The sequence below is a fragment of the Bufo gargarizans genome, chromosome 1, assembly GCF_014858855.1.
Source record: "Bufo gargarizans isolate SCDJY-AF-19 chromosome 1, ASM1485885v1, whole genome shotgun sequence".
Classification (NCBI taxonomy): Eukaryota; Metazoa; Chordata; class Amphibia; order Anura; family Bufonidae; genus Bufo; species Bufo gargarizans.
Genome location: NC_058080.1, coordinates 99398223 through 99425874, shown reverse-complemented (window position 1 = coordinate 99425874; position 27652 = coordinate 99398223). Strand labels below are relative to the sequence as shown.

At 41.9% G+C, this 27652-nt stretch overlaps 1 protein-coding gene across 3 annotated transcripts in view; it reads left to right on the top strand.

Annotated features, from left to right (window-relative positions):
• Positions 1–26993, top strand: part of DDX60 (DExD/H-box helicase 60) — a 646547-nt gene extending 619554 nt beyond the window's left edge. For all 3 annotated transcript variants that reach the window (XM_044296988.1, XM_044296981.1, XM_044296973.1), the window contains one exon: positions 22273–26993. In XM_044296988.1, coding sequence (XP_044152923.1) covers positions 22273–22366 — 94 coding nt within the window. In that variant the 3' untranslated portion in view covers positions 22367–26993. The remainder of the gene's footprint in view (positions 1–22272) is intronic.
• Positions 26994–27652: the final 659 nt, after the last annotated feature.

The window sequence follows — 27652 nt, the reverse complement described above, 5'->3', positions numbered from 1 at the left end:
TCACCCCCGTAGCCAGCTCCAGAAAACGTCCAAAAGAAGGACCAGAGGATGCAGAGGAGGAAAATCCAGACGCACCAGAAAAGAAGAAACCAAAGACCCACTACCTAAAAACCCTAAACCTCCAACAGTCGACACCATCTCAATCCCCCCCCCCCTCAGGCGATACTGGTTACGCCAACAACAAAGAACTAGAAAGGAAAAAGGGTATTTTTAACCTCTCTAGTCACACCTTTCTACCTGACGAGATAAAAATTTTAAGTGAAGGACTATCCTTTTGTCCCGCCAACGCACCAGATTTGAACTTTTTATTGATTGAAACAAATTCATTAGGAAACTCACTCTAAAATGCCATTTTAGAATAAAGGAACTTACTACACCACAAGTAGGGAACACTGATACACCCGACGAGTACTCTTCGGATTCTAATAATGAGAAAACACTATCTAAATCACCTCCCCCCATACCATCCAACCTACAAAGGAATTCTACATTTTATCCTATAGAACACCGAGGCCCCCCAATTAGAGAGCTATTACACAATGGTCCTTGATGACTTTAAAAATTTATGTGAAAATAACAAGATCAAAACCAGAGGGCAGAATTTAAAAACCAGCAGAAGAGGGCCCTAAAAACACTCAAAAATAATAAAGACATCACGATCAAAAATGCGGATAAAGGAGGGGGAGTAGTTATCCTTAACACCGATTATTATCTAACCGAAGCCAACAGGATTTTATCCGATCCGGAGTATTACAGAATCCTCATAGAAGATCCAACCAATATCTTCAAAAAGGCCCTAACAATACTGGTAGAGCAAGGCTTCCAATCGAATATTATCAACAAAAAAGAAAAACTCTTTTTCTCTCCGTCTCACCCATCTTTAGCCAAATTTTATTTCCTTCCTAAGATCCACAAATCACTCGATAACCCCCCAGGCCGTCCCATAATCTCTGGTATAAATTCACTGACTTCAAATCTTTCAGCATATGTAGATTTCTTTCTACAAAAGCATGTTCAATCTTTACCTTCATACCTTAAAGATAGCCCTCACCTTATTAAGCTTCTACAAGACTTCCAGTGGCAGAATGAGTATATCTGGGTAACACTAGATGTAACCTCCTTGTACAGCAATATCAAACATGAATTTGGGATAGCAGGAGTCAGACATTACCTCAGCCAAGATTCCTCCATGCCGGATACACAAAAATAATTTGTTTTGAATTCAATAGAATTTATTTTACTACATAATTACTTCAATTTCAATGACCAATTTTACATTCAAACAAAAGGTACTGCGATGGGAACTAAGTTTGCCCCATCGTATGGGAACTTATTTATGGGGATGTTTGAGAAACAGTTCGGCCTACTTTCTCACACCAAAATAAGATTCTATAAACGCTATATAGACGACATGTTGTTCATCTGGGAAGGAAACAGTGAAGAACTCACACACTTTTTTAACGAGCTCAATATGAACGATTGGGGTCTAACCTTCACCATGGAACAACATCCCACTAAAGCTATCTTTTTGGACATCCTTTGGAATCCGATTCTGATACCATCACTACGGGGGACTCATTTTAAAAAAGGTAGACGCTAACAGCTACCTGGAATTCAAAAGTTGTCATTTTGCCAAATGGAAAAGGAACATACCATTCAGCCAAATGAAGCAGATCAGAAGGAATTGCTCCGATAACTTAGTTCTCCGTGAGCAACTGTCTATTCTTCAGACCCGCTTCAAAGAGAAGGGTTACCCCAGATCCCTAGTTCAGGATTTCTATGAAAAGATCCCTAAAGCTAAGCCAAACCGAAGCCTTGTTGCCTAAAAAAAAAGGGCACCCACTTTGAAAAATATTCTGGCGCCTTTGTGTCCGAATTTTGTAAAAAATAAAATAAACAACCACAAGGACATTATCAAAGGGGTCTTTAAATGTGGAACGAAAAGATGTAAATGCTGTCAGATGATAGCCCATGGAACAACAGAAATTAAAATCCCAGGTACCAACGATACCTATACCCTAAGACACAATATGAATTGTGGGACAAGATCTGTCATCTATTTATTAGAATGCCCCTGTAAGCTCTTCTATGTAGGAAGAACTACACAGACTCTAAGGGAACGCATGAACGAGCACCGCTCGAACATAAAAAGACAGATCTTCACACACAGTATCCCCAAACACTTCCATGAGTCCCACAACAGCAACACAGCACTCCTAAGGGTCACACCCCTCGAATGGGTACCCCAGTCATATCAGTGTTTGTCACGCAAAGAAATGTACTGGATCTATCGTTTGAACACGCTGTCCCCCTTCGGCCTTAACGAAACCCTCGAATACACTAATTACTGATCTCTGAAGTTTGAATTCATTTACGAAACCAATTACCCCTCAAATGTGAATTTTTTTATTTTTACTTATTTTTTTATTTTTTATTTATTATCTATTACCCATTTATCGAGTTGATCCATATATATGTGTGTTTTATTTATTTATATGTTTATTCTTTATATATTTTAAACATATTACATGCATTGTTATATATATATATATATATATATATTTATTTTATGCATACACAGTTTATGTATCGCAAGAATTTATGCTTTTATATATATTTATATACTTTCCCCTTATTATTGGAATCCCAGGACCTAATCCCCTAGGGGCCTTGAATAATAAAATATATATATATATATATATATATATATATATATATATATATATATATATATATATATATATATATATATATACACACACACACACAGCAATTCAACTTGCTCACTCTGTCTCCCCCCCTTTTTTTTTTTACTATATATATATATATATATATATATATATATATATATATATATATATATATATATATATATATATATATATATATACATATACACACACACACTTTTTAGATATATATCCATTCATTTTCTAGGAATTAATTTTATTTTCCCCTGAGAGATATATACACAGTAGTCCAATTTTCTCTTTTTTTATATTATATATATATATATATATATATATATATATATATATATATATATATATATATACCCATCCCTTTTTCTATATACAAACATTCATTAATTTTTTTATACACCTATTCTTTCATTTTTATATACACCTGTTCATTCATTTTTGTACCGGTTTCATATATACCCATTTTTGTATATACACCCATCTTTTAGTTATATCGATTGATTTCCCTATGATATCCCTTCATATATATACCCTTTCATTCACATATGCACCCATCCATTTTCCAGATATTTATTATCATCATGCCTATAGTCTTCCATTCTTTAAACATATACGCCCGCAAGGACACTATAATTCAGTATCTGATTTCCACAACAATGCGAGGCCGTGAGTGGAACGCACTTTGCGTTCCACACCTCCCCTTCAACAGATACATGGGGCGGGACACCAAGACGTCATTACGCCAAGCACGCCAGGTCATATGCGCTACATTCCCGGCATTTCACCTGGCACATGCGCACTCACCCAACGTGCGCTCCAGCGGTGCGTTCCACAGACCGGAAGTGGTCCCACGGCACACTCCGCTCCTTTGGCCTTCCAGCTTCAGGTTCTAAAGGTAAAGGACCCACACTATAAAACCCACATCATATAACTAGATATGGAATAAATGGTGTGGCCTCTGGCCGCACTTCAACTGCCCCAAAAAAAAGTTAGGCAATAATTACTTCATCAATGTTTGACCCGGAAGTGACACTCCAACCCCAGGATACCATATTGTTTGATCTCACACTTTAGGTATAAAATGTCTGTCTGTCTTATGTATTATCACCCTGCTCCTGATGAAGGGGACTTACTTTGTGCCCCGAAACGCGTAGAGCTCTATTTTTCTTGTGTTATTGGAAATAAAGGAATTTGCAAGAAGTACCAAGTGTGGAACTGCCGCCTCTTCCTAAGACCTTTGAAGCGCCCCAGGATTGGGAGGAAATTCTTTTTGGGTGTCTTGAGCTTTATCCCTCAAAAATTTCCTCCCTGTGAAGTGAGTAGTGACTATTATTATCTATTGATTTTAAATCTACTATATGTATTTATATTTATATACATTTTTATGCATTTGGATTGACCCTGTATGGGTCTTAAACCTAGGACCACCAGTGTGATTTTTATTGTTTCCAGATTTTGTCTACTCAGCCTATTCAGGATTTGAATGCTCAGGGTCTAATCCCGTGTTGCACCCTCCAGATTGCTTTTACTGCTATCCATTGACCAATAACTAGTCTAAAATCTCGATACCTCCGGTACCATTATCATTGATCTATAGGGTCAAAAAATATACATATATTTTTCAGCTACTGTTCCCTTTCTCGACTGGCGCCTCACACTGTGGTCACTTACTTTATTTTTCCTCTTTCACTCCATGTAGGTGTTGAACCAGTTCACACTACCGACCACATTCGGCTGCCTACCGATTACCCTACCGTATTCTCTGCTCTTTCCTCCTTTGGCGCCCTGCAAGTAATTATATAGACTTCTTGGATTGGGTTCCAAGTAAGTCTTGTGATTAACCCTCTACATTTTTTTCTCTCATATCTATGCACCCATATGTCAATTTCTGACTACATGTGGGGTGTTTCTGTAAACTACAGAATCAGGGTAATAAACATTGAGTTTTGGCTGTTAGCCCTTAATGTGTTACAGAACAAATGGATTCAAATTGAAAATCTTGTGGAACACCTAAAGGGTTAACGAAGTTTGTAAAATCTGATTTGAATACCTTGAAGCGTGTAGTTTCTAAAACTGGGTCCTTTATGGGTGTTTTCTAATATGTAAGCCCTGCCTAGAATCAGTGACTTCATAACTGAACTGGTTCTTAAAATAGTGGGTTTTTAGAAATTTTCTTAAAAATTTAAATATTTGCTTCTAAACCTAACATAAAAAAATAAAATGGCAATTACAAAATGATCCAAACATGAAGTAGACATATGGTAAATGTAAAGTAACTATTTTAGGAGGTATTACTATCCGTTTTAAAAAGTAGAGAAATAAAAATTTGGAAAGTTGCTAATTTTTCCAAATTGCTGGTAAATTAGGAATTCTTTATAAAAAAAAATATATATATTTTTACTTAAATTTACCACTGTCACGAACTACGATGTGTGACAAGAAAATAATCTCAGAATCGCTTGGATAAGTTAAAGCGTTTTAAGGTTATCTCCACATAAAGGCACACGCCAGATTTGCAAAAAAAAAGGCCTGGTCCTCTTCTGGACCCTGCCATTTTTTGGAAATCTGACGTGTCACTTTATCATAACTTTAAAACGCTTTTACTTATCCAAGCCATTCTGAGACTGTTTTTTCGTCACAAATTGTACTTCATGACAGTGGTAAAATTGAGTCAAAATATTTCATTTTTATTTATGAAAAAATACCAAGTTTACCAAAACTTTGGAAAAATTAGCAATTTTGTAAATTTCAATTTCTCTGCTTTTAAAACAGATAGGGATACCTCACATAATAGTTATTACTTTACATTTCCCATATGTATACTTCATGTTTGGATCATTTAGTAAAATGACTTTTTTTTTTTTTAGGATGTGAGAAGGCTTATAAAAGTTTAATAGCAAATCTTGAAATTTTTCAGACAGTTTACAAAACCTACCTTTTAAAAGGACCAGTTCAGGTCTGAAGTCACTTTGTGAGGCGTACATAAATCCAAAACCACTTATAAATGGCCCTATTTTAGAAGCTACACCCCTCAAGGTATTCAATGTTTTCTCTTTCTTAACCCTTTAGGTGTTCCACAAGAATTGAAGGAAAATGTAGATGAATTTTCAGAATCACTTGGCAGATTTTCCATGTTAATCAATTTTTTCCAGTAACAAAGCAAGAGTTAACAGCCAAAAAATACTACGGGATAAGGTGGCAGTTTTGTTGGTATTATTTTAGGGTACAAATGATTTTTGGTTGCTCTATATTATACTTTTTGTGAGGCAAGGTAAAAAAAAAAAAAAAAATCTGTTTTGGCACAGTTTTTATTTACAATGTTCATCTGACAGGTTTGATCATGTGCTATTTTTGTAGAGCAGTTTGTTACGGACGCGACAATACCAAATATGACTTTTTTGGTTATTTGTTTCAGTTTTACATAAAGCATTTAACGGACATGGCGATACCCAATATGTATACAATTTTTTTTTATTTATGCAAGTTTTATACAATGACTTCATTTTTAAAGCCCAAAAAATGTTTTAGTGTCTCCATAGTCCAAGATACATAGTTTTCAGTTTTTGGGCGATTATCTTACGTAGGGTCTCATTTTTTGCGGGATGAGATGACGGTTTGAACTCAGCTCTATTTCACTTTAAGTACTTGGCTATTTTTTGCAAATCTGACCAGTGTCACTAAGTGCTGATAACTTTAAAACACTGACTTATCCAGGCCATTCTGAGATCGTTTTACCAGTGTCATGAAGTACAATATGTGACGAAAAAAAAGTAAAAAAATAATATAATACCTAATTTACCAAAAATTTGGAAATTTCAAAGTTTGTTTCTCTACTTCTGCAATACATAGTAATACCACCAAAAATTGTGATGACTTTACATTCCCCATATGTCTACTTCATGTTGAATTATTTTGGGAATGATATTTTATTTTTTGGGGATGTTACAAGGCTTAGAAGTTTAGAAGCAAATCTTGAAATTTTTCAGAAATTTACAAAAACCCAATTTTTAGGGACCACTACAGGTCTGAAGTCACTTTGCGAGGCTTAAATAGAAACCGCCCAAAAATGACCCCATTCTATAAACTACACCCCTCAAGGTATTCAAAACTGATTTTACAAACTTCATTAACCCTTTAGGTGTTGCACAAGAGTTATTGGCAAATGGGGATGAAATTTGAGAATTTCATTTTTTTGCCTAATTTTCAATTTTAACCCATTTTTTCCACTAACAAAGCAAGGGCTAAAAGCCAAACAAGACTATCTTTATTGCCCTGACTCTGCCTTTTACAGAAACACCCCATATGTGGCCGTAAACTACGGTACGGCAACACAGTAGGGCGTAGAGGGAAAGGTGCGCCGTATGGTTTTTGGAAGCCAGATTTTGCTGGACTGTTTTTTTGACACCATGTCCCATTTGAAGCCCCCTGATGCATCCCTAGAGTAGAAACTCCAAAAAAAGTGACTCCATTTTAGAAACTACGGGATAGGGTGGCAGTATTGTTGGTACTAGTTTAGGGTACAAGGTACTAGTTTGCGGCAACTAACTTTTTTTGTTATTTACAACATTCATCTGACAGTTTAGATCATGTGGTAATTTTATAGAGCAGGTTGTCACGACGCGGTGATACCTAATATGTATACAATCTTTTTTATTTATGTAAGTTTTATACAATGACTTCATTTTTAAAACAAAAAAAATGTTTTAGTGTCTCCATAGTCTAAGAGCCATAGTTTTCAGTTTTTGGGCGATTATCTTATTTTTTGCGGGATGAGATGACGGTTTGATTGGCACTATTTTGGGGTGCAAATGACTTTTTGATCGCTTGCCATTATACTTTTTGTGACGCAAGATGACAAAAAATGGGGTTTTTTTTACACCGTTTTTATTTTTTTTACGGTGGTCATTTGAGGGTTTAGGTCATGTGATATTTTTATAGAGCCAGTCGATACGGACGCGGCGATACCCAATATGTATACTTTATTTTTATTTATGTAAGATTTACACAATGATTTCATTTTTGAGTTTTTGGGCAATTATCTTGGGTAGGGTATGATTTTTGCGGGATGAAATGACGGTTTGATTGGTACTATTTTGGCGTACATGCGACTTTTTTTATCACTTTTATTACCTTTTTTGGGAAGTAAGATGGGCAAAATTTCAATTTTCTCATAGTTTTAATTTTTTTATTTTTATGGCGTTCACCGTGCGGGGAAAGTAACATGACCGTTTTATAGATAAGGTCATTAAGGACACGGCGATACCTAATATGTGTAGTGTATTTTTTTTTTTTTTTTTATTCAGTGATATGTTTTTTTTTTTATCTTAACTTTTTTCACTTCTTTCACTTTTTTTGACCCAGACCCACTTGGTTCTTGAAGATCCAGTTGGTCTGATGTCTGTATAATACAGTACACTATATAGTGTACTGTACTATATTTTACTTACACTTTGTCTGAACAGATCTATGCCTTTAGCACCATGGACAGCAGGATGCCTGAGAAGGCGTCCTGTTGCCATGGGAACCTTCCCCGTCTGCTCAGTTCTGGCCACAACTTCTCAGACGGGGAAGGGTAAGGAGGGGGGCTCCCTACCTCTGTCACCCCATCCTGTCTGGGGGCTGCAAAGGCACAGCAGCCCTCCGATGGGAGAGGGAGGGAGCCCCCTGACAGTTAACCTTTTCCATACCACGGTCCGTACGGACCGCGGTATGTTAAGGGTTAAACAGCTGACATCTGCACAGATGTCAGCCGTTTATGCGAGAGTGTCAGCAATGTGCTGACACTCTGGTACAACCACTGTACACCAACGAATTTTCAAGAGGAGGCGGGCGGGGGATTGCGATCCCGCTTGCCGCACCGCCCGCCTCCCGCAAAGCCCACAACCCCCCCCCCCCCCCCTGCACCACCCGCTGGCATAAAATCATGCAGGGGTGCAAAATCTTTATTTTAGGCACACTAAAGTTTCTGACCCTGACAGCGGGGATCAGAAACTGCAGAAAGCGCAGCAAACCGCAGGTCTGAATTGACCTGCGGTTTGCTGCAATCACCGACACGGGGGGGGGGGGGGGGTTTGCTGCGACCCCTCCTGGCGTTGTGACAGGATGCCGGCCGAATGATTTCAGCCGGCATCCTGTTCAGATTAACCCCCGGGGCGCCGCAATCGCTATTTAAACTTAGGACGTACCGGTACGCCCTGAGTCCTTAAGGGGTTTAAAAAAAATATATAAAAAAGATTTTTTAGTGTCTACATATTCTGAAAGCTTGTTTTTTAGGCGACTTTCTTATGTAGGTGCTCATTTTTTTCGGTATGAGATGACTGGTACTATTTTAGGGTACATATGCCTTTTGGATCACTTAGTATTACACTTTTTGTGATGTAAGGTGACCCAAAAAAAATTGCCTTTTTGACACTTCTTTTATTTTTATCATGTGATATTTTTATAGAGCAGGTCCTTACAGACGTGGCAATACCTAATATGTATACTCTTATTTTTTTATTTAAGGTTTTACACAAAAATATCATTTTTGAAAAAAAAAATAAAAAAATCAATCGATCATGTTTTAGTGTCTCCATAGTCTGAGAGCCATAGTTTTCTTATTTTTTGGATGATTGTCTTGGGTAGGCGCTCATTTTTGAGGGATGAGATGAAAGTTTGATTGGCACTATTTTGGGGTGCATATGACTTTTTGATCGCTTGCTATCACACTTTTTGTGATGTAAAGTGACAAAAAATAGCTTTTTTGACAGGGGTTCGGTCATGTGGTATTTTTATAGAGCAGGTTGTTAGACGTGGCGATACCTAATTGTTTTTGTTGACGGTTAGATTGGTAATATGTTGGGGGGTATACGCCTTTTTGATCACTTAGTTTTTAGTGATGAAAGGTGACAAAAAAGGTTATATATGTCTACTTTTCTTCCCCCTCCCCCACACTTTTTTTACTTTATTTTGGGAAAGGAATGCTTTTTTTTTCCCCTCATGAAACTTAATTACAATTTTTTTTTTTTTACTTTTTTTACTTTTTTTGTCCCACTCTGGGACTTCAACTTTTGGGGGTCTGATCCCCTTTACAAAGCATTACAATACTTCTGTATTGTAATGCATTAGCTGTAAGTGAATTACATAGTGTAATACACTTACAGCTTCCTGCCTGTGAGATCCAGGGGGATGGATCTCACAGACTGTCATGGAAGGCATCGGGCTGCCGTCCAAGTCATCGGGTCCCCGTGACAGCAGTGCGGGGACCCGATGACAGGATTCCGCACATGCCGTGGTCAGCGCTGACCGCGGCAGTGCGAGGGTTAATGTGCCAGCATCTGTGTTTTCACCAATGCCGGTGCATACAGCAGGGGTCCGGCTATCAGTGACTGCTGGACCCCTGCCGCTGATCGGGCGAGCACAGCTCCTGCACCCGCCAGATCAGCCCACCGTACATGTACAGCGCTGGTCCTTAGGGGTTTAAAAGGTGAAAAATAACTGTCCTCAAGGGGTTAAAACAATTGTTACAAGTGGTATTTGTAAACAGTCACTGAGTATGGTACGTTTTTCAGCAGTCACTTGATACATCAATGTTACTCACTGCGTCTCTGCTTGTATATTACTGTTGCACCAGTTGAAAATCGCTTATTGAAAAAATAAAAGTAATGAGAAAAATGTGACACATTCAATCCAGTATGTAGTGTATGGACCATATGATATTTATTTTGTATGCACAAAACTAAGTATAAGTGCTTGTTCACACGACCATGCCGTATTTTGCGGTCCGCAAATTGCGGATCCGCAAAACACGGATGCCACCTGTGTGCCTTCCGCAATTTTCGGAAGGGAACAGGAGGCCCGTTATAGAAATGCCTATTCTTGTCCGCAAAACGTAAAAAATTTTGCGGGCCATGTAACAGAGCAACTGATGCTGACAGCACACGGAGTGATGTCCGCATCTTTTGCGGCCCCACTGAAGTGAATGGGTCAGCACCCGAGCGGCAAAAGATGCGGCTCGGATGCGGAACAAAACCGCGGTCGTCTGAACAAGCCCTAAATTTGTGAAATACCTGTTTTGGATCTAATATATAGAGGTATTTTGTATGCTGATCTCTATATGCGTAATTTTGTATTTATTTTTATTCTAGCAACCTACATTCTTCCTCCTTCAGTTTTTTTTTTGTTGCCAGTAGAGTATATAAGAATGAACATGTATGAACAACTTGTGTTTAAAAATGTAAAAAACATAAAAATGTGGAGATTTACAGTATCAAACTGCTGTAAAAAGGAAAACTAAACTAAGTTGCTCAAAGCCACCAGATTCCACCTTTCATTTTCCAAAGGAGATCTGAAAAATGAAAGGTGGAATCTGATCGGTTGCTGTGGGCAACTAAGCCAGTTCTACTCCAAATGTCCCTACAGTGGCGGAAATAATTATTTGACCCCTCACTGATTTTGTAAGTTTGTCCAATGACAAAGAAATGAAAAGTCTCAGAACAGTATCATTTCAATGGTAGGTTTATTGTAACAGTGGCAGATAGCACATCAAAAGGAAAATCGAAAAAATAACTTTAAATAAAAGATAGCAACTGATTTGCATTTCATTGAGTGAAATAAGTATTTGAACCCTCTAACAAAAAAAGACTTAATACTTGGTGGAAAAACCCTTGTTTGCAAGCACAGAGGTCAAACGTTTCTTGTAATTGATGACCAAGTTTGCGCACATTTTAGGAGGAATGTTGGTCCACTCCTCTTTGCAGATCATCTCTAAATCCCTAAGGTTTCGAGGCTGTCTCTGTGCAACTCTGAGCTTGAGCTCCCTCCATAGGTTTTCGATTGGATTAAGGTCCGGAGACTGACTAGGCCACTCCATGACCTTAATGTGCTTCTTCTTGAGCCACTCCTTTGTTGCCTTTGCTGTATGTTTTGGGTCATTGTCGTGCTGGAACACCCATCCACGACCCATTTTCAGTTTCCTGGCAGAGGGAAGGAGGTTGTCGCTCAGGATTTCACGATACATGGCTCCGTCCATTTTCCCGTTTATGCGAATAAGTTGTCCTGTGCCCTTAGCAGAAAAACACCCCCAAAGCAAAATGTTTCCACCCCCATGCTTGACGGTGGGGACGGTGTTTTGGGGGTCATAGGCAGCATTTTTCTTCCTCCAAACACAGCGAGTTGAGTTAATGCCAAAGAGCTCTATTTTGGTCTCATCAGACCACAGCACCTTCTCCCAGTCACTCTCTGAATCATTCAGGTGTTCATTGGCAAACTTCAGACGGGCCTGCACATGTGCCTTCCTGAGCAGGGGGACCTTGCGAGCCCTGCAGGATTTTAATCCATTGCGGTGTAATGTGTTTCCAATGGTTTTCTTGGTGACTGTGGTCCCTGCTAATTTGAGGTCATTAACTAACTCCTCCCGTGTAGTTCTAGGATGCTTTTTCACCTTTCTCAGAACCATTGACACCCCACGAGGTGAGATCTTGCGTGGAGCCCCAGAGCGAGGTCGATTGATGGTCATTTTGTGCTCCTTCCATTTTCGAACAATCGCACCAACAGTTGTCACCTTCTCTCCCAGCTTCTTGCTAATGGTTTTGTAGCCCATTCCAGCCTTGTGCAGGTCTACAATTTTGTCTCTGACATCCTTGGACAGCTCTTTGGTCTTTCCCATGTTGGAGAGTTTGGAGTCTGCTTGATTGATTGATTCTGTGGACAGGTGTCTTTTATACAGGTGACTAGTTAAGACAGGTGTCCTTAATGAGGGTGACTAATTGAGTAGAAGTGTCTAACCACTCTGTGGGAGCCAGAACTCTTAATGGTTGGTAGGGGTTCAAATACTTATTTCACTCAATGAAATGCAAATCAGTTGCTATCTTTTATTTAAAGTTATTTTTTCGATTTTCCTTTTGATGTGCTATCTGCCACTGTTACAATAAACCTACCATTGAAATGATACTGTTCTGAGACTTTTCATTTCTTTTTGTCATTGGACAAACTTACAAAATCAGTGAGGGGTCAAATAATTATTTCCGCCACTGTATAGTATCTACAGCAATAATAATGCCCCCAGTAATAATACCACCCTATATTGTGCTCCAGGTAATAATGCCTGTATAGTGTACCCAAAAATGTCCCTGTAATAGAAGTGCCCCCCAATAGCAACGTCTCCCACACTGACCCCATATAATAATTTCCCCCACACAGTAATCCCCCCATAGCAATTTGTCCCCACACTGACACCCCCCCCCCCCCATGTAGTAGTTTTCCTCCACAGTCCCTTCAGCAATATGGCCTCCTGTGCCCCCAAAGTTGGCAAAAAAAAAAAGAAGAAAAAAAGCTAAAACTCACCTGTGTCCCGACACCCGCTCGCAGATGTTATGGACCGGAATGCTGAGGCAGGCTGCGTCCCGACACAGGCGCGCGATGACGTCATCACGCCTGCCTGCGCTGGGATTTTACTACCACATAGGCCTGAAGCCTATGACAGATCGGCAGCAGGGCAGGGAACCATGTATTCCCGTGCCCCGCCGCAGTATTTAGCTGCGACGTGGCTGCGTTCCAGTCACAGATGGAGACAAAACTAAAGTCTTGTTGCCATCTGCACATTCTAAGTCGCATTGGTGACCATTTTGGTCACCTTCTGAAGCACGGTTACTAATGTATTATCCATATTGCCTCCTTTACTGGCTTGATTCATTTTTCCATCACATACACTGCTTGTTTCCATGGTTACGACTGCCCTGTAATCCAGCAGTGGTGGCCAGTGGTAATCCACCGTGGGAGGGCAATTAGGCTGGTGCTTTTTCCTATAGTGTGCCAGCATGGCCACCACTGACAGATTACAGGGTGGTCATAACCATGGCAACGAGCAGTGTATAATGCGATGGAAAAAAAAAATGAACCCAGCCAGCGATGGAAGCAATATGGATAGCAATACATCAGTAAGTGCCTTGTATTAGCGTTTATTATGTAGAGAAAGTTATTTGCTAAAGTGACCCCTTTAACTAAACTAGTCTTCTAGCACCATTCCTGGTAATGGATGGGTTCACATGCACCACTGCAGCCACTAACTGGCTTCAGCAGTGGCATACCATTTGGGGGACACGTCACAGCGATCAGTCATTGACATTAGTGGTGCATGTGCCTCCATCCATGCAGAGGTTTGGAAGTGGGAAACAGGAGAATGAACTTTTTAATGTTACTTTCACACTGGCGTTTTGGCTTTCAGTTTGTGAGATCCGTTCAGGGATCTCACAGGCGGTCCAAAACGGATCAGTTTTGCCCTAATGCATTCTGAATGGAAAAGGATCCGCTCAGAATGCATCAGTTTGCCTCTGTTCCATCTCCATTCCGCGTTGGAGGCCGTTTTGGTGTCAGTCTGACAAAACTGAGCCAAACGGATCCGTTCTGACACACAATGCAAGTCAATGGGGACGGATCCGTTTTCACTGACCATAGAAAATGGATTCGTCCTCCATTGACTTTAAATGGTGTTCAAGACGGATCCGTCGTTTTGGCTATGTTATAGATAACACAAACTGATCCGTTCTGAACAGATGCAGACGGTTGTATTATCTGAACGGATCCGTCTGTGCAGATCTATGACAGATCCAAACCAAACAGGAGTGTGAAAGTAGCCTAACAGGTACAACGCAATGCTGATCAGTTAAAAATACCCCAAAGTTGGACAACCCCTTTAACCCCTTAAGGACACAGGGCGTACATGTATTTTCAATCACCGCCGCGCGTCCGGCGGCGATCGGAACCCCGTGCCTGCTCAAATCATTTAGCAGGCACTTGGGGCAAATGCGCCGGGGGGTCCGGTGACCCCCCCCATGTATGCTATCGCAGAAAACCGCAGGTCAATTCAGACCTGCGGTTTTCTGCGTTTCCGGGTTATTCGGGTCTCTGAAGACCCGATAACCCGGAACAGGATGGTGATGGTGGTGTGATTTCACTCCACCAATCACCATCCAGCGATCCTGAGTGGTGATGGTGACATCACCACTCAGGATCGCTTTCTGATTGGTCTGTGGGCGGTCTGGCGGCAGATTCAAAAGAGGCAGGCGCCCCTCTCCTCCTCCTTTTGTGTTCCGGAGCCGGAGGAGAGAGGAGCTGCCTGCACGTGTCTGCTGCCACCGCTGCCTGCACCCGATCTGTGCCCCCAGGACCCGATCTCTGCCCCCAGCACCCCATCAGGTACATAGGGACAGCTAGGGAAAGTTTGGTTTAGGCAGGGAAAAAAAAGGGAAAGGTAGTTTTTTTTGAACTTTTATTGCATCACCCCAGTTAGGGTGTCTGGGGTCCACAGCACAGCTGTGTGACCCTAGACCCCCCAGGGGTGCTGCCACTTGCCCCCCCCACCTTTTTTGGGGTGTTTTTTTTTTTTTGCGTACGCTGACTGTGGCCGGCACTTAGCGTCCGGCCACTGTTAGCGCATCGCACACCCCACCGCTGATCAACTTCGGACGGTGGATCAGCAGTTTAGAATTTTTTTTTCCCACATTTTTTTAGTTAGTTTATTTATTTTCTCTGTTAGTTTTAGGGTGAGTTCGTGAACACCCGTGCCCACGCACACCAAATAAAGAGTTACACACACGCACATATACACGCAGACACACTCCCCTATGGCCCGCCGGACGTTCTCGGCCGAGGAGGCATACGCCCAGCTTGCCTCCGAGTCCGAGAGTCCCAGTGAGGATGAGGATGACCCCACATTCCTGTTGTCATCCGCATCCTCCTCATCATCTAGCGATGATGATGAGCCCCCAAGGCGGCGGAGACGCCGCCAGGCGGAGCAAGGGGACCGCCATGTTAGGGACCCTGTGGCCCACACTAGTACGAGCAGCTCTGGGGCTCGTACTGGTTTCCCGGCCCACCAGTTAAATCCACCGGAGCACCCTGCCGGTGAACTTATCTGGTGTAGCCCAGAGCGATACGAGCCCGTGATTCCTGATTTCGTAGGCCAATCAGGAATCCAGATTTCCACAGTGGGCTACACTGAATATGACTTTTTTTGTCATTTTTTCAGTGACCCACTGGTAAATCTGATGGTGGAGCAGACGAATCTGTACGCCCAACAGTTCGTCGCTCAACACCCGGGCTCCTTTTTTGCCAGGCCCGGTGGCTGGACGCCGGTCAGTGCAGCCGAAATGAGGACATTTTGGGGCCTCGTGCTGCATATGGGCCTGGTCAAGAAACCCAGTGCCAGGCTGTACTGGAGTGGGGACGTCCTATATCAGACCCCACTTTACAGTACGGTTATGACACGCTCCCGGTTTGAGGCCATCCGGAAATGTCTGCATTATTCCGATAATGCAGCATGTCCACCCCGAGGTGATCCTGCCCATGACCGTCTGTATAAGATACGGCCGGTCATCGATCACTTTGGGGCCAAATTCATGGAGGCCTATGTACCTGGAAGGGAGGTCGTGGTTGATGAGTCTCTCATTGCGTTCAAGGGGAGACTCATTTTCCGCCAGTATGTGCCTTCCAAGCGGGCGAGGTATGGCGTGAAGCTATACAAAATTTGTGAGAGTACCTCAGGGTACACTTACAAATTTCGTGTATACGAGGGGCGAGATTCCCGGATTCAACCCCCAGAATGTCCCCCCACTCTGGGTGTTACCGGGAAACTTGTGTGGGACCTTATGCACCCACTGCTGGATAAGGGTTACCACTTGTACGTGGATAACTTTTATACCAGTATCCCCTTCTTCCAGTCCCTTGCCGCCAGATCCACGTCCGCTTGTGGGACCGTGAGGAAAAATCAACGCGGCTTCCCTGCCCACCCCCTCCAGGTACCTATCCCCAGGGGTGAGACCCGTGCCCTTACCACTGGAAACCTGTTGCTGGTCAGGTATAAGGACAAGAGGGATGTCCTTATGCTGTCCACAATTCATGGTAACGGCATCACCCCTGTCCCTGTGCGAGGTACCGCGCCAACGGTCCTCAAGCCCGATTGTATCGTCGCCTACAATCGGTATATGGGAGGAGTTGATCTCTCGGATCAAGTCCTCAAGCCATATAACGCCATGCGCAAAACCCGGGCATGGTACAAAAAAGTTGCGGTCTACTTGGTACAGGTTGCCATGTACAACTCTTTTGTACTATCCCGAAGCGCTGGCAGCACAGGGACATTCCTCCAGTTCTATGAGGCAGTCCTCAAGGCCCTGATCTTTTCGGACCGGGAAAGAGCAGGCCGGAGTACCTCGGGAACTGTAGGCGCCCGGATCGTCCCTGGCCAACACTTTCCAGGTGTGGTCCCCCTATACTGGAAAGAAGGGACGAACCCAAAAAAAGTGCAGAGTGTGTCGCAGGAGGGGGATACGGAAGGACACGACTACTCAATGCGACACATGCCCCGATCATCCGGGCCTCTGCATTGACGGTTGCTTCAGGGAGTATCACACTTCCATGGAGTGCTAAATTTATATCCCAATTTAGCACTGACATCGGATAAAAAAAAAAAATGGTTCTCAGACTTGAGACACCCAAAAAAACTAAAATAATTTATTAAAAGTAGACATAGGTATTGCCGCGTCGGTAATAATCTCCTCTATAAAAATGCCCCATGACCTAACCCCCCAGATTAACATGGTCCAGAAAAAAAAAAAAAAAAAGTGCAAAAAAAGTTTTTTGTCACCTTACATAATAAAAAGTTTAATAGCAAGCGATCAAAAAGTCATATAGCCCCCAAATTAGTGCCAATAAAACAGTCATCTCATCCCGCAAAAAATGAGCCCCCACATAAGATAATCGGATTAAAAAAAAAAATAGAAAATGACTCAGACTTTAGACATACAAAATTTTTTTTAGGGTATCAAAAAGGATAATATAGTCTAAAACCTAAATAATTGTAAAAAAAGTTGACTTATTAGGTATCGCCGCGTCCGTAAGAATCTCTTCTATAAAAATACCCCATGACCCAACCCCCCAGATTAACACAGTAAAAAAATAAATAAAATAAAAAATAGGTGCAAAAAAATTTTTTTTTGTCACCTTACATAACAAAAAGTTTAATAGCAAGCGATCAAAAAGTCATATAGCCCCCAAAATATAGCCCCCAAAACCGTCCGCTCATCCCGCAAAAAATGAGCCCCCACATAAGATAATTGGCTAAAAGAAAATAAAAAAAATGACACTTAGACTTTAGAGATACCCAAAAAAAAATGTTGTATCAAAAAAGATAAGTCAAAAACCTAAATAATTGTAAAAAAAAAAGTAGACTTATTAGGTATTGCCGCGTCCGTAAGAATCTCTATAACAATATCCCATGACCTAACTACCCAGATTAACACGGTTAAAAAAAAAAAAAAAAAAAGTGCCAAAACCGCTATTTTGGGCACTTTTCCATTTCAGTCCGTTTTTTCCAGTAACAAAACAAGGGTTAACAACCAAACAAAAGTTAAAATTTATTACCCTGATACTGCAGTTTACAGAAACGCCACATTTGTAGTCGTAAACTGCTGTATCCGTAAAAGGGAGGCCGCAAAAGGAAAGGACCGACATGGTTTCTGGAAGGCCGATCTTGATGGCCTTTTTTATTGACACCATATCCCTTTTGAAGCCCCCCTGATGCCCCCTAGAGTAAAAACTGCCTAAAATTGACCCCATCTAAGAAACTACACCCCTCAAGGTATTCAAAACTGATTATACAAACTTTATTAACCCTTTAGGTGTTCAACAGTTAATGGCAAATGGAGATGAAATATCAGAATTTAAATTTTTGGTAACCTTGCCTCACAAAAATGTAATATAGAGCAACCAAAAATTATATTTACCCTAAAAATACTCCCCCCAAAAAATGCCATCTTATCCCGTAGTTTCCAAAATGGGGTCACTTTTAGGGAGTTTCGACTCCAGGGGTGCATCAGGGGGGTTGAAACAGGACACTGTGTAAATAAACCGGTCCATAAAAATCAGCCCTCCAAAAACCAAACGGCGCACCTTTCACTCTACGCCCCGCTGTGTGGCCGTACAGTAGTGTACGGCCACATATTGGGTGTTTCTGTAAACGGCAGAGTCAGGGCAATAAAGATACAGTCTTGTTTGGCTGTTAACCCTTGCTTTGTTAGTGGAAAACATGGGTTAAAATGGAAAATAAGGCAAAAAAAGAAATTTTCTAATTTCATCCCCATTTGCCAATAACTCTTGTGCAACACGACAAGGGTTAACGACATATGTAAAACCAGTTTTGAATACCTTGAGGGGTGTAGTTTCTTAGATGGGGTCACTTTTAGGGAGTTTCTACTCCAGGGGTGCATCAGGGGGCTTCAAATGGGACATGGTGTAAATAAACCAGTCCATAAAAATCAACCTTCCAAAAACCATACGGCGCACCTTTCACTCTACGCCCCGCTGTGTGGCCGTACAGTAGTTTACGGCCACATATTGGGTGTTTCTGTAAACTGCAGAGTCAGGGCAATAAAGATACAGTCTTGTTTGGCTGTTAACCCTTGCTTTGTTAGTGGAAAAAAATGGGTAAAAATGAAATATTAGACAGAAAAATGAAATTCTCAAATTTCATCCCCATTTGCCAATAACTCTTGTGCAACACCTAAAGGGTTAACAACATATGTAAAATCAGGTATAGAGGAATCTTAAAGGCTGGGCACAGCAGGCTGCATCCGTGTCCCCCCCAGTTGGGTAAGGTTATTAGATCGCAGGCGTCTGTGACAAAGCAGATTGGTGTATTTGAAATATATTCAGTGGTATTTATGCATAGAAAATAATGCTATGCATAAATGGATTCAATAGTCTATATCCCACATAATCCTAAATTTATCACCGTATAGGATAAAGGATAGAAGATAGTCAGATATGGTCTGTATTTTAAACCATGAATAGATTGATGCTGGACAATCTATTCATGGTTTAAAATACAGACCATATCTGACTATCTTCTATCCTTTATCCTATATGGTGATAAATTTAGGATTATGTGGGATATAGACTATTGAATCCATTTATGCATAGCATTATTTTCTATGCATAAATACCACTGAATATATTTCAAATACACCAATCTGCTTTGTCACAGACGCCTGCGATCTAATAACCTTACCCAACTGGGGGGGGACACGGATGCAGCCTGCTGTGCCCAGCCTTTAAGATTCCTCTATATCAGAGATATTCATTTGGTATATATGTTTTATATGCTTTTTATGTCATTTTTATGAGTTTTACTCTGATGTACACAGAATATAGCTTATTAAGCGTTTATTGTTTAATAAATAATTTCAATTTATTTCCACGTACAATCCGATTGTTTTGAGTGCCGGTTCTATCCAATCCATATACAGGTCCTTCTCAAAAAATTAGCATATTGTGATAAAGTTCATTATTTTCTGTAATGTACTGATAAACATTAGACTTTCATATATTTTAGATTCATTACACACCAACTGAAGTAGTTCAAGCCTTTTATTGTTTTAATATTGATGATTTTGGCATACAGCTCATGAAAACCCCAAATTCCTATCTAAAAAAATTAGCATATCATGAAAAGGTTCTCTAAACGAGCTATTAACCTAATCATCTGAATCAACTAATTAACTCTAAACACCTGCAAAAGATTCCTGAGGCTTTTAAAAACTCCCAGCCTGGTTCATTACTCAAAACCGCAATCATGGGTAAGACTGCCGACCTGACTGCTGTCCAGAAGGCCATCATTGACACCCTCAAGCAAGAGGGTAAGACACAGAAAGGAATTTCTGAACGAATAGGCTGTTCCTAGAGTGCTGTATCAAGGCACCTCAGTGGGAAGTCTGTGGGAAGGAAAAAGTGTGGCAGAAAACGCTGCACAACGAGAAGAGGTGACCGGACCCTGAGGAAGATTGTGGAGAAGGACCGATTCCAGACCTTGGGGGACCTGCGGAAGCAGTGGACTGAGTCTGGAGTAGAAACATCTAGAGCCACCGTATACAGGCGTGTGCAGGAAATGGGCTACAGGTGCTGCATTCCCCAGGTCAAGCCACTTTTGAACCAGAAACAGCGGCAGAAGCGCCTGACCTGGGCTACAGAGAAGCAGCACTGGACTGTTGCATGTCATTCGGAAATCAAGGTGCCAGAGTCTGGAGGAAGACTGGGGAGAGGGAAATGCCAAAATGCCTGAAGTCCAGTGTCAAGTACCCACAGTCAGTGATGGTCTGGGGTGCCATGTCAGCTGCTGGTGTTGGTCTATTGTGTTTTATCAAGGGCAGGGTCAATGCAGCTACCTATCAGGAGATTTTGGAGCACTTCATGCTTCCATCTGCTGAAAAGCTTTATGGAGATGAAGACTTCATTTTTCAGCATGACCTGGCACCTGCTCACAGTGCCAAAACCACTGGGAAATGGTTTACTGACCATGTATTACTGTGCTCAATTGGCCTGCCAACTCTCCTGACCTGAACCCCATAGAGAATCTGTGGGATATTGGGAAGAGAAAGTTGAGAGACGCAAGACCCAACACTCTGGATGAGCTTAAGGCCACTATCGAAGCATCCTGGGCCTCCATAACACCTCAGCAGTGCCACAGGCTGATTGCCTCCTTGCCACGCCGCATTGAAGCAGTCATTTCTGCAAAAGGATTCCCGACCAAGTATTGAGTGCATAACTGAACATAATTATTTGAAGGTTGACTTTTTTTGTATTAAAAACACTTTTCTTTTATTGGTCGGATGAAATATGCTAATTTTTTGAGATAGGAAATTTGGGTTTTCATGAGCTGTATGCCAAAATCATCAATATTAAAACAATAAAAGGCTTGAACTACTTCAGTTGGTGTGTAATGAATCTAAAATATATGAAAGTCTAATGTTTATCAGTACATTACAGAAAATAATGAACTTTATCACAATATGCTAATTTTCTGAGAAGGACCTGTATATCCATTAGAACCAAGGGGTGTTTTTTGAACCTGTGCACCTGTCGTGGCAAATCAAAGTGAGCCACCTGTTTATTATCTTTTGTATATGTAAAATCAGTTTTGAATACCTTGAGGGGTGTAGTTTCTTAGATGGGGTCATTTTTGGGTGGTTTCTTTTATGTAAGCCTCGCAAAGCGACTTCAGACCTGAACTGGTCCCTAAAAATTGAGTTTTTGTAAATTTCAGAAAAATTTCAAGATTTGCTTCTAAACTTCTAAGCCTTATAACATCCCCAAAAAATTAAATATCATTCCCAAAATAATTCACACATGAAGTAGACATATGGGGAATGTAAAGTCATCACAATTTTTGGGGGTATTACTATGTATTACAGAAGTAGAGAAACTGAAACTTTGAAATTTGCTAATTTTTCAAAATTTTTGTTAAATTAGGTATTTTTTGGTGCAAAAAAAAATATTTTTTTTACTTCATTTTACTAGTGTCATGAAGTACAATATGTGACGAAAAAACAATGTCAGAACGGCCTGGATAAGTCAAAGCGTTTTAAAGTTATCAGCACTTAAAGTGACACTGGTCAGATTTGCAAAAAATGGCCTGGTCCTAAGGTGTAAAAAGGCTGTGTCCTTAAGGGGTTAAATAAGGTCAGATAGACATTTCTAGATTTTCTCTGTATGTAAAAGGTGAACATCTAAATAACAGATTTTTTTATTTATTTTTTACCAGTGTTGCTTTGAACGAATTATGCGAATCGGACCCAGTTGCATTGGCCTTTGAACAACTGAAAACGATGTATGAGGAAAAACTACGTGTAGTATAACAAGTCCTCCTCAGAGCACCATGACAACATTCAAGCTATTTTACTATACCGTAACTGTGGAAATCTATAGCTGCACCATTAAAATAGTTGCATTTGGGTAGTGAAATTTTGATATATACGCAGTTTTTTTCAGCTCTGTTCACATTAGCTGTGGACTGGTGATCAGACTGGATATGACATGACCTGGTGTCCATAATGGAAAGGTTCAAAATGTATACAAATTATATTGCTGGTGAGTTAGCATTTCCATACACCAAAAGAAAAAGCCAGTGCTTGATAATATTATGGTAGATTAATTATTAAAATTAATGAAGCATTTGGGGAATATTACTAGGAGCTGTATAGACTGGGCATGCGCTGCTCTTATTAGGAATGCAGCGCGTGTGCAGTTAGAATAAAGCTGTGGAAAAGCCTTCTCTAAAGCTCTTCCATGTCGCGTGCTGCCATTGACGAACTGGCTGCACACAGAGTGGGGCTGAGCTCATTATAAAAACATTACCATTCGGATTTTTTTTTTTTATAAAGTATATTAGGAAACTCTTTTTTACCCTACCTCCCACTATATAGTGGAAAGTACTTCTATATAGTGGCCAACCCCTTTAATCCAAGACCAGAGTGGCTTTATCCCTGGGCGATTGATATACTCTGTTAGGAGACTTATGAATATAGAAGGAAATAAAAGTATAGATCCTAAAAGGGCAATACGGTCGTTGGATGCAACCAAAGCATTTGATTGCATGGAGTGGGAACACTTGTGGGAGGTCCTCAAACGTTTTGGGTTTGGGGATTCTTTTATAAGTTAGATTAAGCTTATTTACTCACATCCCAGAGAGAGAGAGTAACAGTGGAAGGGGTTTTGTCCCTGCCCTTTGCCCTTTTTAGGGGCACTAGGCAGGGATGTCCTCTCTCTGTTGCTCTTTGCAACTGCAATAGTGCCTTCATAAGAGAGAATGATAGTATTAGGGGAATTCAATATGGTAATGTAAGGAAGAAAATAAGTTACGCAGATGATATTTTATGGTTTTTGGCTGACATGGATTTAGAATTAGCCAGAGTAAGAGACACAATTGGTGAATTTGGATACTATTCTGGTTTGAAAGTAAGCTGGGGAAAGTCACACTTGATGTTACTGGGGGATAGGGAACAAGATGGTGTCTTGATGTACATGTTGTGGGTAGTGATAGTAGTTTTAAATAACTGGGAATAAATATTGCAAAGAGTTTATCCGGATATATTAAGTTAAATGGGATTCCTCTTATTGAGGAGTTGAAAAGAAAAATTCATATTTGGAGAAGAAGATTACCAATGTTAATGACAAGACAGGTTAATCTAATAAAGATAATCTTTCTCCTGAAGATTATTTATGTATTACAGTGTGCGCCGGTCTGGTTGCCATTTAGGATTTTTTATATATTTGATAAGATAATGAGGGAATTTATTTGGAAAGGAGGTAGTCCTAGAATAAGGAAGGCAATTGCAGGATTTCCTATCAAAGAAGGGGGAATGGCAATATTTAACTGGCATTTTTATTTTTTGGTGGCACAGTTTGGGTATATGAATGGACATATATGTAACACCTTTTTTGAGATGGTATTTGGGGTAAAAAGATACCTGATTGTAGAAAGGATAGGATAGGATGGGGAGAGAAAACAAAACACACGGAGTGAGGGGATGTCCCGGCTTTCACAGAAGCCCAGGAAGGACCTCCAGGACCTAATAGATCCTGGGCGATGCAGGCTTCCTGGCCTGGATCATAGTGCGGACGACATCAGAAAACTCCCTCCATGTCAGAATGGCGGTTTCAATAGCCACACCGTCAACCAAAGACTCTAAATGCTGATGTAAAACTGGACCCTGTGAAGAAGGTCAACTGAGTGTCAGTGACCAAGGGACGTCTCCTAGAAGGAGAACGAGGTTGGCATACCACGCGCGACAGGTCCAATCCGAAGCAACTAGAATTCATTGGAATGCCCTCGATCTTCCGTAGAAACCTGGGTAGGAGGGAGGGGGGGGGAAGAAAAAAAAACACAAAAAAAACACAAAAAAAAAAAACACCACACACTTAAGGAGGGAGACCTCCCTTTAAAAGGAGATATCAGGGTGTCCACGCCAAATGCTTCTGGAACTCTTGCACGGGAGAGAAAGGTGGGAAGCTTTCATGAAAACTCTACCTGGAAGGGCGCTGAGCAGGAGCAACTGCCAAAGCTAGTGATAGGAGGAGGGGGGGGGGGGGGGGGGATGACCCACTGCAGCGACTACGAACTCAAGCATTAGCAAAAAAGGCCGCACCTGTGGAGAGTGCCAGCATAACCACTTTCACAAGGAGGAGTGGTGGATAGAGAATAAAGAGTCAGTGAAACACAAGTCGCTGGAACGTACTCACCAAATATGTGCAATGGTGCACGCACTACGCATTGATGCAGACAATATCATGACAAAGGAATGGTGGAGGCCCATGGAGATGAGGGGTCTTTGGGACATATAAGTGACTAGGCATCCCCCTGGAAAGAGAGGATGAGCATGTTTAAAACCACGCCAAAAGGAAGGAAGGAATGAATGGCCACCGTATCAACTGGCGGCACCAGTATACCACTAGAGTAAAAGTACAGACTGTTGCCACGCCCTCATGTGAAAGCAAAGGCACCTGGAGACATGGCATAGTTGAGTTGCAACCAAGATGTTTAGTTATTCCCCGCTAGTGGATCACTTGCGGAAGGGGATAATGCAACAGGAAGCATGGTAAAGTACAACACTCTGCCTATGGAAAGGGATAGCGCGACAGTCGGGACCGTATACAGTTGTAGTGCAATTACTCTACCTGTGAAAGATGGAATGCATACGGCAAGTACTTAAGCCAGTGGTAGGGAAAATACCCCCCCCCCCCTTCCTTAGACTGACCCTCTCCGGGGAGGGAGGGTGCATCTGAAAGATGTCCTGCTGTGGGCCACTTGCACGTAAGTCTACCCCTCAGAATCTCGCCCCTGGCATTAGCGGACTGCGCAGTTGGGGACTTCTCAACCAAAATACCCAGGGGGTGAAGTGGGAACTTCTAGAGGCCCGTCTACCAGATTGCATTATCAACCAAACAACCCTGGAGGGAGGATTGGGAAGCTCCAGAGGACTTCCACTGGATTGCGCAGGTGGAGAATTATCAACCAAACGATCCGGGAGGTGGGATTGGGAATTCTTCAGATCAACCAACCGACCCAGAGGGGTGGATTGGGAAATGTCAGAGGTCCTCTATTGAATTGGGCAGGCAGAGAATTATCAACAAAACGACTCAGGAGGGTGGATTGGCAATGTCAGAGGTCCTTCTTTGATTGCGCAGGTGGAGGATTGTCAGCCAACGGCCCCGGAGGGCGTATAGGGAATCCTTCAGGGTTCCCTGTATTACGCAGGTGTTTGCAGAAGTATCAACCAAGTGGCCGTGAAGGGCGGATAGGGACTATGAGAGGTTCTCCTGTGACCGGGACAGGGTACGGGCCCAGTCTGGTACCACAGTTATGCATAACCACTTTCCCAGAATGTGTGCTGAGGGCCCGTATTAAATGCTTCTTTCTTTTTCTTAATAATACTGGAGAAAAGTATGAAGGGTTACTTCTTGAGTAACTGCACTGTTTTCTAACTCCTTGAAGACCCAGCGCCAGCCAAAAGAAATGGCCGGCCAGGAAGGGTTAAAAGTGCAGAGACCAGGGACGGAGCTCAACTAGCTTCTGGGGAAGAGGGAACAGCTAGGTGGGAAGAATTTGTGCCAGCTTGCGCCCATCATCGGGGGTGCCTGCCACCGGGAGGAAACAGACACTGCCGCTGGATGCAGATCAGTCAGAGGTAGTCACCCCCGTAGCCGGAGTCCCCCATGTGGTAAAGGAGCTATGCGGCGCATGAGGTGTCCGCCGTTAACCCTGTCGGAGCAGCACGCTTGGCGCCCGCTCCCGACAGGGGCGGAATATGGAGCTGGATAGCAGGAGCACCTGCAGTCCTCTCTCTCCCGCCGATTTAGTAGTAGTTTGCCATATTAACCATCTGTCGGCCTAGAGGGAGAGTGAGAAGGACTGTTTTAGGGGTCTTTGACTGCCCTCCATCCCATGATAATAAAGGCCCCTGGCAGCTTTGTGCCTTGCTGTGTCCCCCTCAGTTAACCGTTGAGGGCACCAGGAGAGAACTATGCCAAGAGGGAGGGGGAAGAGGTTAATACTTACCTAGTCCCATGTACTCACCTCATCTTCTGTCCTGCCGCCATCTTTACCCTTCCTCTTCTCCAGCAGGGTCACCCCTTCAGCTACTGGCACCGTAGTGGCAGGACACTGGAAAGGGGGCTTGAATGAGTGACCCTTCTGCTGGCGGGATGCAGGAGAGAGGCTGCCCTGGTCCACCTAGTCTTCTTGCGGGGGAGGAGGCGTGGCGGACCAACGCTGGCGTGCTCCCCCGGAAGAACAGGGAGGCTAGGCGACCACTGTTTCCCACCTGAAAGAAGGAAAAATAAAATCTCCCGGAGCTACCCTGCAGAGCAGCAAGGTCTTGCCTCCTATTGACACTAGAAATAACTGAAGCTCTCTCTCTCCAGGCTGGAGGGGGTATAGCTGCCAGGGGAGGAGCTAACAGCTTTTACTAGTGTCAACACCTCCTAGAGGACATAGCAATACCCACAGTTCCTGTGTCCCCCCCAATGAATATGGGCGAGAAATGGCTGGTCCTTAAGGTGAAAAGTGGCAAGGTACTGAAGGGGTTAAACCAGTGGAGATCATACCAGGCTATTCGGTTATATTGTGAATTGTGGGGGTATCATTGTGTGTGCATCTGCCCCAGGTTGTAATGTAAAAAAAATAAAAAATAAAAAAAAAAAATATATATATATATATATATATATATATATATATATATATATATATATTTTTTTTAAACACTTATTTGTGGAATACCAGTCTGTGGTTGCTGATAACTGCCTTGATTTATACAGATAAATATCCCAAAATCACAGATACGAGAAGGCCTCTCCATAATGGACAAGATGCAAAAACTGTCCTAAAGCTCAGCCTTAAAACTTGCCCATAACAGACTACAAATGGATTATAACTAGAGTTGTGAAAAATTCAGCAACTTCACTAAAGTTAGTCAAGAAATTTGATTAGTTCTGATTTTGGTCACAAATAGCTATAAAATCAGGTTTACCCAGGCCATGCTGGGATGAAGAACCATGCGGCTAATAAGCCCACAGCTGCCTTTGATTTAATAACAAAGACCACACTGTATAGTCTGTCTTCATTGATAATGGCCATGCGGTACCTT